The 10,450-nt window shown below is 40.8% G+C and overlaps 1 protein-coding gene across 7 annotated transcripts; it reads right to left on the bottom strand.

The window, feature by feature from the left end:
- Positions 1 to 4,625: 4,625 nt before the first annotated feature.
- On the bottom strand, positions 4,626 to 10,376 carry LOC115103220 (class I histocompatibility antigen, F10 alpha chain-like). Of its 7 annotated transcripts, none has more exons than XM_029624008.2 (9): positions 10,214 to 10,376; positions 9,490 to 9,747; positions 9,090 to 9,383; positions 8,575 to 8,865; positions 8,226 to 8,257; positions 7,779 to 7,802; positions 7,556 to 7,615; positions 6,618 to 6,647; positions 4,626 to 5,507 (listed from the first exon to the last, which is right to left on the bottom strand). In XM_029624008.2, the coding sequence occupies exons 1-9, from the start codon at positions 10,290 to 10,292 to the stop codon at positions 5,481 to 5,483; spliced, it is 1,095 nt and encodes a 364-aa protein (XP_029479868.2). In that variant the 5' UTR covers positions 10,293 to 10,376; the 3' UTR covers positions 4,626 to 5,480. The 7 variants fall into 7 exon arrangements, 6 of the variants coding, with proteins under 6 accessions (XP_029479868.2, XP_064861920.1, XP_029479867.2 ...); XM_065005848.1 differs by having other exon boundaries at positions 4,626 to 6,361; XM_029624007.2 differs by having other exon boundaries at positions 8,226 to 8,351.
- Positions 10,377 to 10,450: the final 74 nt, after the last annotated feature.

Below are 10,450 nucleotides of genomic sequence, written 5' to 3' on the forward strand. Positions count from 1 at the left end.
GCTATTGTATGTGGAGGATGAGGGCTGCAGTAGATATCTCAGATAGGGGGGAGTGAGGCCTAAGAGGGTTTTATAAATAAGCATCAACTAGTAGGTCTTGTCAGGGTTTTCCTGTGGTGAAGTAGAGGACCAAAACGCAGCGTGGTTATATTGACTCATGTTTAATAAAAACAGATAAACAAGAACACTAAAAAACAATAAACGTGGAAAACCAAAAACAGCCCTATCTGGTGCAAAACACAGAGACAGGAACAATCACCCACAAACACACAGTGAAACCCAGGCTACCTAAGTATGATTCTCAATCAGAGACAACTAATGACACCTGCCTCTGATTGAGAACCATACTAGGCCGAAACATAGAAAAACAAACATAGACTGCCCACCCAACTCACGCCCTGACCATACTAAATAAATACAAAACAAAGGAAATAAAGGTCAGAACGTGACAGGTCTTTTGTTTTTTTTAGGTCAGTTAAGAACAAGCTCTCATTGACAACTGCGACCTGGCCAAGATAAAGCAAAGCAGTGCGACAAAAACATAGCAGAGTTACACATAAACAAACGTAGAGTCAATAATACAATAGAAAAATCTAAGTACAGTGTGTGCAAATGTAGAAGAGTAGGGAGGTAAGGCAATAAATAGGCCATCGAGGCAAAATAATTATATTTAGCATTAACAAGTGACAGATGTGCAGATGATGATGTGCAAGTAGAGATACTGGGGTGCAAAAGAGCAAGACGATAAATAACAATATGGGGATGAGGTAGTTGGGTGTGCTATTTACAGATTGGCTGTGTACAGGTACAGTGATCGGTAAGCTGCTCTGACAGCTGATACTTAAAGTTAGAGAGGGAGATATAAAATTCAAGTTTCAGTGATTTTTACAATTCGTTCCAGTCATTGGCAGCAGAGAATTGGAAGGAAAGGCGGCCAAAGTAAGTGTTGGCTTTGGGGATTACCAGCGAAATATACCTGCTGGAGCGAGTGCTACGGGTGGCTGTTGCTATGGTGACCAGTGTGCTGAAATAAGGCGGGGCTTTACCTTGCAAAGACTTATAGATGGCCTGGAGCCAGTGGGTTTGGCAATTAATATGTAGTGAGGGCCAGCCAACGAGAGCATACAGGTCGCAGTGGTGGGTAGTATATGGGGCTTTGGTGACAAAACGGATGGCACTGTGATAGACTACATCCAGTTTGCTGAGTAGAGTGTTGGAGGCTATTTTGTAGATGACATTGCCGAAGTCAAGGATTGGTAGGATGGTCAGTTTTACAAGGGTATGTTTGGTAGCATGAGTGAAGGAGGCTTTGTTGCAAAATCAGTTTAATGTTGGATCACCAGCAGCAAGAGAATTGAACCCTGTGGCACCCCCAAAGAGACTGCCAGAGGTCCGGACAACAGGCCCCCTGATTTGACACACTGACCTCTATCTGAGAAGTAGTTGGGTGAACCAGGCGAGGCAGTCATTTGAGAAGCCAAGGCTATTGAGTCTGCCGATAAGAATGCGGTGATTGACAGAGTCGAAAGCCTTGGCCAGGTTGATGAAGACGGCTACACAGTACTGCCTTTTATCGATGGCAGTTATGATATTGTTTAGGACCTTGAGCATGGCTGAGGTGCACCCATGACCAGCTCTGAAACCAGATTGCATAGTGGAGAATATACGGTGGGATTCGAAATGGTCAGTGATCTGTTTGTTAACTTGGCTTTCGAAGATTTTATAAAGGCAGGGCAGGATGGATATAGGGTCTATTTGATGCTAATGCAGAACGCCACATGATGTTTTTGTGCTGGTCAAGGGCAGTCAAGTCTGGGGTGAAACAAGGGCTCGATATGTTCTTAGTTCTACATGTTTTGAATGGGGCATGCTTATTTAAGATGGTGAATGGGAAGGTTAGAAGTGACTGACTAAGCAATCTTGGTATCAGCTATATAAAACTGTGCATCATCTGTAAAGTCTAGACTCTCAGCCTGACAGCAGTCAGTCAAGACTGGTGGACTGACGGTCTCATTATTGCAATAATTAATCTATATTAAATAAAGATGATCGATTAAAGAAATGACTAAGACCAAGTCTCTCTCAGTACTGAATTTCCACTACATTTAGCTAAGATCCTGGTTTAAGACAGCAGAGGTATATTTAGAGGGCAAATTGGTCAGGATGATATCTAAGAGGGTGCCCATGGTTATGGATTTAGGGTTGTACCTGGTAGGTTCCTTGATAATTTGTGTGAGATTGAGGGCATATAGCGTAGATTGTAGGAAGGCCGGGGTGTTAAGCATGTCCCAGTTTAGGTCACCTAACAGTACAAACTCTGAAGATAGATGGGGGGCAATCATTTCACATATGGTGTCCATGGCACAGCTGGGGGCTGAAGGGGGTCTATAACAAGCGGCAACGGTGAGAGACTTGTTTCTGGAAAGGTGGATTTTTTAAATTAGAAGCTCGAATTGTTTGGGCACAAACATGGATAGTATGACAGAACTCTGCAGGCTATCTCTGCAGTAGATTGCAACTCCGCCCCCTTTGGCAGTTCTATATTGTCGGAAAATGTTATAGTTAGGGATGGAAAATTCTGGATTTTTGGTGGCCTTCCTAAGCCAGGATTCAGATACGGCTAGGACATCAGGGTTGGCGGAGTGTGCTAAAGCAGTGAATAAAACACTGTGTCTGGACGGGCAAGGAGGCATGGCTGAGTCAAATAGGAATCCTGACTTAATGAAGGGGTGATTAAAAGGCCATCTGCTTCTTGTCAGTAATAACCATATCATCAACATTAAGGAACATGGGCAGCTGTGAGGAGGAGGGTTTATTCTCCAGGTCTTTAACCGTTTTCCAGAACTTCTTGGGTTTAGACCCACAGAGAGAACTGGCCTTCCAGATAGCCTGAGTGCACTTATTTCTAATTTGCCTGAACGATAGCCAGTCAGCCTGAGTATGCGTGTGCCAAGCCTTTCGCCAAATGCAATTCTTAAGGTGGAGTAACTCTGCAAGATCACGGTCGAACCAGGTGCAGAACCTGTTTTTAATTCTCATTTTCTTTATGGGGGAGTGTTTGTTGACAATACCACTCTATCTTCGACAGAGGGGATCAAGCTGATTCTATACCATTTTACCGAGGTCAGTTCATGAAGGAAGGCTTGCTCATTAGTTTTTTAACAAGAGTCTATTTCAAATGAGGACAGGTCGTTTCACTGAACAGCCATTATGAACATAGGCTGTAAAACAGTGATCACTAAGGTCATTATAGATAACACCAGACTGATACCTATCAGGGTTATTTGTGAGGATAACATCGAGGAGAGTAGCCTTTCTGGGTGTTTGGAGTCATACCTTGTGGGATTGGTAATAATTAGTACTTGGTCAGGTGGTTTAAGCATATCCCCGTTTAGGTCACCTAGCAGGACAAATTCAGACTTAGTCTAAGGGGCCAGGAGAGAGCTTAGGGCATTTAGGGTACAGGCCGGTGCTGATGGAGGACAATAGCACCCAGCAACAGTCAACAAAGAACTATTTGAAAGTTTAATGCTTAAAACCAGCAAATCAAATTGTTTGGGGTCAGACTTGGTGGAGACAACCGAGCACTGAAGGTAATCCTTGGTAAAGATTGCCACTCCCCCACCTTTGGAAGATCTGTCTTGCCGAAAAAGGGTATAACCAGAAAGGTTAACAACACTCTTCCTTAACCACGGTAATTAGATTCACGGTGTAAGCCGGTAATTTGATGACTTATGACATTATAAAAAGGGGGAAATCATTTAATGAGAATTAACTTTAATGTATGAACAAATCTGTATTATACTGGATGGTGGTGGGTTAAATAAATGTATGTATTCATTGATGTGAAAAGGTCTTTGAACATATATTTAGTGTCCTTCTGGGAGGTCAGAGATAGTGTCAAAGATCAGGAGTTTAAAGCTATACAGCATTTATTTAAATTGATCATAGTAAGATCCTTATTTGCATAAAATGGACAGAGACCAGTCAACCGAAATTAGCCAATAGCATTTATTCTCGAGAGCGCTGGTCATAATGCCATGTATATTGGTTAATATACCTCACATTTCGTCATAGAGTTTTTAGATGTCCCTCCTCTTCTCCGACAAAGCAGCTTCAAAAGTCCATTCCAACCCACTAACGCACACACTATATCTGGATTATCTCCTGAAGTCTCACAAGTGTATTACCACTTAGCTGACAGTTCCAGTCCCCCCCGATACGGAAAACCCGGAGGAGCTCTCGCTGCATTATTTTATGTCCACAGAGTTATAGTTGGGTCGGTTCAAACATAGGTTAATGATTCTCTTTGCTTACTTTAGACACACACATACATTCCTTCTTCCACAATGGTTACCATTTCCAATTACCCTTTGTCCATGCTACATAACCTCTAATCCTAATGGTTAAGTTTCTGGGTATAATTATTTAATCATTTATCTTCAACCTTGATAAAATATCTTAACAATACAGTACATGAAAAAGTAGAAAATTGTAACTTCTATTTTTGATACTTGATCCCTGAGCTGTCCCCAAGTTGAAGAAGTTTGGGACAATTACAGCATGACTTGTAATTCCGATGTGACGTTTTATCAAGGTGGGTGGAATCAGGGGCAGAGAGCAGGTTTAGTGATTCGACAGTTTATTCTCCGGCGCACAAAAACACACGGTCAACCCAACACACAGGGTGAATAATCCGACAACGGATCAAAATAGACCGGAGAATAAAACACAAGTACTACACCAAATGACATGAATACAAAAACAATCCCGCACAAAACAAGGGCGGGACAACCTACTACATATAAGAGTGTTAATTAAACCAAAATACACACAGGTGAAACTAATAAGACAAAACCAACAGACAAACGAAAAAGGGATCGGTAGTGGTTAGTAGGACGGTGACGACGACCGCTGAGCACCACCCGAACAGGCAGGAGAGCCAACTTCGGCGGAAGTCGTAACATCCGAGTACATTTACAAAATAAGAGCAGTTTACAGAAGAAAGTGCATATATTTTCATACTTCATAATGCTCCCCGTGGGAATAGAACCCACAACCCTGGCGTTGCAAGTGTCATGCTCTACCAACTGAGCCACACAGGACGTAACTAGCCTGCTTTACAGAAACATTACAAATACATAGTCAAATATCTATCACCATCTTAGTAATGAGCTCTGTGATAACAGCCAGACAACCATCAGGACACATGGAAATGTCTCTAACAAGCCCTTCATTTCCTCAGTAGTCTTTACTGTATTGTGTGTCAGTCCATGTTAGCGTTGAGCGTCTCCTCTTGTAGTCAGTTACCTCTGGTAACTTGATCCCAGGCAGAGGTAATGCATAATTATAAACTCTGGGTTTTCTTCAGTTGGCACGTAAAACGCTTGGAAATTGACAATCGGATAAGAGTGTTTCAAAGTACCTACTTAAGACCCTGTACTAGCTGTCAGCTGGGTCTGTGGTGAATTCCAATTAGGTTATTTGAATCTGTGACAGGTCTGAATCTGAGAGAATGGAAGAAAGATTTGTTAATGGGCTACTATAGCACTAATATAAGAACTAGGCCTGTCAGTCAATAAAAAATGTTTGTTGATTATTAATTTATATTTGTAACTATTATGATTGGCAGCATGGGAAAAACATCTACATTAGAAAACACTTTTCATGCAAAGATGTGCTGTATTTAATTATGCCTCACTATGTTCCCATCCAACCAATTATATGCAAGTAAAGAACCTGTCAGATAAAAAGTTCAAGACGGCCCTGATGGAAAACAGCAATTGTCACTATATATTTGCAGTCACGTGATGCTATGTTGTGGTCCTCCCACTATGACTTGGAAAAGCATGAAGGGTTAAATTAGGCTACAGATGAAATTAATTAAGATGAACTTCACAGGATGGTGAAAGTGCACGGCGATGAGCTTAATGGTAATTTCCAATAGGTTAAATATCAATAATTATTATTTGTAGGCAATGCTGTTGGATGGGAACATAGTGAGGCATAATTAAATACAGCACATCTTTGCATGAAAAGTGTTTTCTAATGTAGATGTTTGTCCCATGCTGACATGATAGTTGGTGCTTGGCTGCTAATTGATAAATAAAAATGATTTTTTTTTCTCCCAATTTCGTGGTATCCAATTGGTAGTAGTTACAATCTTGTCTCATCGCTGCAACTCCCGTACGGACTCTGGAGAGGCGAAGGTCGAGATGCGTCCTCCGAAACACGACCCAACCTGCTTCTTAACACAATGCACATCCAACCCGGAAGCCAGCCGCACCAATGTGTCGGAGGAAACACCGTACACCTGGCAACCTGGTCAGCGTGCACTGCGCCCGGCCCACCACAGGAGTCGCTAGTGCGCGATGAGACAAGGATATAATGCAATGGAAACACATTGAACTTCGTTTTATTTGGGATATGGAAAGACATGATGCAAAGTTCTTTATATGTGCAGTGCATCATTACCCACTGCTTTTTTTATCTACAACAAGACAGTTTGATGGAAACACACCTCTGAGGGTAAAATGCACATATCTTTTTTTATTCAAGTAAAAGATAATTCACCTAAATCTTTAGACAAAATCTTTTGCTAGTGCTGTAATACTCACCAGAGCTTCCACGACTTCCATAGGCTTCGTCTAAAATGACAAGCAAAGGCAGAAATCAATATTAGTAGTAGTATAGTATTATAGTAGTATAGTGTACTGTACTGAAGGAAAATCATGGGCTTAACATGCTGACTAGAACGCCATTGCGAGCATGTTGATTTTGTCCAACCACACCAGACGTGATCAGTAGGTAGAAATATCAAAACAAACTCTGAACCAACTATATTAATTTGGGGACAGGTCGAAAAAGCATGAAACATTTATTTATTTATTTTACCCCAATTTCGTGGTATCCAATTGTTTAGTAGCTACTATCTTGTCTCATCGCTACAACTCCCGTAAGGGCTCGGGAGAGATGAAGGTTGAAAGTCATGCGTCCTTCGATACACAACCCAACCAAGCCGCACTGCTTCTTAACACAGCACGCATCCAACCCGGAAGCCAGCCGCACCAATGTGTCGGAGGAAACACCATGCACCTGGCAACCTTGGTTAGCGCGCACTGCGCCCGGCCCGCCACAGGAGTCCCTGGTGCGCGATGAGACAAGGATATCCCTACCGGCCAACCCCTCCCTAACGATGCTAGGCCAAGTTCTATTTTAGCGCCTGGCTCCGCACGCAGACGTTACGTAGACGCTATGCAGACACGCGTGAGCAGTGTGGATGCAATGATTGAATAACATGCGTGCACATTTATTTTGCGGTGTGGTCAGTATGTTAGCGCTTAATAAAGCAATTTTTTGTTTAGATGCGTCCAAGAGCCCCGTTGTAGAATACTGTACGCTGACGTCAGGACCTTGACAAAATTAACAGTGAGTGAAACACACATGACTTATGGCTATAGCTATGTTCAACATGTATATTATTATTCTGGCTTTATTTAGCTCTATTTTGAGAATTAGATCACTTTCATTACTGGCCAGGAAGTTATGATCTCACCGTTTTCACCTTCAGCATCGGGTGCATTTGTAAGAACATCTCTCTCAGAGGACAGATCGACTACAGTAGCCAAGAAAATAAAACATTTTATGCCATTATTCTTTTTCGGATAGTCAAGACATGATGCATCAGGGGAATAGACACATCTATTTAATTTCCATCACTTGTTAAAGAGTTGTTGATCACTTTCAAATTGAATACTGCGCATGAACAGAATACTTACCAGAAGTGGCATCACCTCCTTGATCTAAAATAATCAATACATGAAGACATTAAAACACAATGATTATCATGCACCAGCATCAAATATAAAAACAGAGGTCCTGGAAAAGACCAATCCTGAGAATGAAACTCATCAATCAAACTCCCTCCATCTTGAACTCCCAGGGCAGCATTCTCTCCAGGATTAGCTGGGGGAAATCCTTTCACATTAGTCTAGAACCTATGTTCTACGTACAGTATCATACAATGTTTGGTTCTACATGGAGAAGAGTCTGTATGGCTCTGATCAAGCCAGTGTTTTAACACTTCTAACAAAATATGAGTCTAAATAAAGAGAATAAGTCATTAACCAGCATGGTTAATATAATGCACTGTATTCATTGGTTGAGCACCCTTGTCTCTGTTTAAGTTGGGCTGACATTCATTTGGTTTAATAGACTTTACTCACCAGCCAAATTTCTATTAGGCTCAGATCTCCATCTGTTTTTGAAAAACAGTACAAAGCATAGGAAAAGCAACAATATGCATAGTCCAATGTAAATTTGAATATTTGATCCCTCTTGTTTTTTCATCTCTGTAAGCACACAAGAGCACACAGTAGTCATTCCATTTCTTTCTGCATAGTTGTTATACAAGTGTACGAAATGCAATCATCTTTAAATGGTGTCCACATTCATTTTTCCAACATATAAACATTCTACATATGCAAATTCTGACCTTAAAGAGACCATTTTAATTGCTCACAAACATCAATGTGTCCATGCTTTGAAGTCATTGAATTGAAGAAAGAATTTTACCCCAAGTGTAATTCCGGGGTTTAGGGAAGCTTTTATGATTGACATCACATCGATAAACGACAGACTCGGCGGTGTCGATCCTCACCGTCTTCCTCAGCTGGTAGGTGTGGTCTTCGTTAGGTCTGACTCCTGAGGAATGGACACCCTCCATCTCTGTTAGGAGGATGTTGTCCCTAAACAGGTTCATCTCAATGGGTGACGACTTTGGATAGGATCCAGTAATTAAACAGGTCAGGTTGATCAACCCAGGTTTTAAAGAGCCACCAGGGACAGTGTAGACCTTTGGAGCAGCTACAACATTGTAGAGACATAGGAATACATCGTTACTTCCAGAACATAAATATGAGACCTGGAAAAATAGGTGATAAGAGACACTGATTGAAATTGGGAGAAGTAATAAGAATGTGTTCCATATGGGTGGGGATTACATGCCAGTAAAACTGTGTGAAAGATCTGGAACAGCTAATCAAATTTGACATTTGTAAAACCACAGTGCAACCAATAGTAACACTCACATGAGTTTGTGCGCTCTAATAATCGGAAACGATCAAGTGCCACTGGACAGTCCACATTCACAAAGTTGGTCAAGTGGTCTTTCATGCTTTGCGTGTTCCATTTGTGTACGATATCATGAATATCATGAGCATATTCATCTTTTGGGATCCACATACTTGAGTTATCACTGAGGAACAGCAATGTGTTTCCATCATAGGCAAACTCAGCAAAGCCAACGGCTTTCTCTGTTTTTTTGCTTTCAATGATGGTTATATCCACAGTACAACCAAGTTTCATCTGCACAATATCACCACCTAATACGACAAAGATAAAAAGGATTAACTCTCATATAGTGTACTGAACTAAAACAACGCGGACAAAGGAAAGATGGTCAACTATGACATAATAAATGCAACTCACTTAAGGGATTGTTTACAAAGTGCCTCCTCAGGTCTACAGCACTGGATAAAAAATACGTATTAACTTCCTGTCGAGCTGAAAGAATTTCTTGCCAGTCATTATATCCAAAGCTTGTATTTTCTTCATTCCAGCTTTTTTTAGGTACAGGGGACTTGAGGGCACTGCTGTAGAAGTCCACCAGTTCTCCATCCAACAACCCAGCGACTTCATAGTGGGAGGAATTGAAGCGTGTGTACATGTACTCAAGTACATGTTTGACTGTGAGCAGGTGATGTTAAGAGAAAAACTGTTAGAACTTCTGATGAACTTAAACTGGATATAAACGTCAGGGTGAGAGTATATGTGTGAAATAAAATCGTTTTTACAGGGGCATGGATGTTTTGCTTAAAGCGACAATATGTAACTTTTTGGGCAATCCGACCAAATTCATATAGAAATATGTGTTATTGATCTGTCATTCAAACTGAAATGAGTTAAGTTGCCATTGTTTTATAGCCTGAATGACATGCATAACTAGAATTTTTCTAGCTTTTTAGTAGAGTAGATATATATAGAATATATTCAATATGTAATTTTATGTTTAAGATATTATGTACCATATTCCTTATTTGAACTATAATACAACGAACATAAGTTTAAAATGTTTTGTTAAAATTTTAGACTAGCAGAACAGCCCCATTACTTGCTTTCACTTTCAAAAACGCTTTTTCAAATGATAACTTACCCGTAGGTCCTACATCATTTTGCGAAATAAACGAACAAAGAAGCAGTCCAATAAATACATATCGGATAGGGTTCATCATTTTGAGGGCTACTGATGGTAGATTCTGGCATTAAACTCACTCATCGTCCTAGCGATTAGGAGCTTCACTGCAATTGTAATTGCCCCTCCCAAAATATATTTTTTCCTGTGAGTTTGAGCCAATTACTTGTCAAATAATATTACAGTCACTTGTTGGTA

Source organism: Oncorhynchus nerka, linkage group LG20 (genome assembly GCF_034236695.1).
Source record: "Oncorhynchus nerka isolate Pitt River linkage group LG20, Oner_Uvic_2.0, whole genome shotgun sequence".
Taxonomy (NCBI): domain Eukaryota; kingdom Metazoa; phylum Chordata; class Actinopteri; order Salmoniformes; family Salmonidae; genus Oncorhynchus; species Oncorhynchus nerka.

What these genes read in the sequence shown, in the direction of transcription:
- LOC115103220 (XM_065005847.1), bottom strand. Translation starts at nt 10,292, where the DNA reads ATGATGAACCCTATCCGATATGTATTTATTGGACTGCTTCTTTGTTCG. An exon ending in GCCTAATAGAAATTTGGCTG is followed by an intron (nt 7,803 to 8,225) that starts GTGAGTAAAGTC and finishes TGATTATTTTAG; the next exon opens with ATCAAGGAGGTGATGCCACT. An exon ending in CGATGCTGAAGGTGAAAACG is followed by an intron (nt 6,648 to 7,555) that starts GTGAGATCATAA and finishes TTGTCATTTTAG; the next exon opens with ACGAAGCCTATGGAAGTCGT.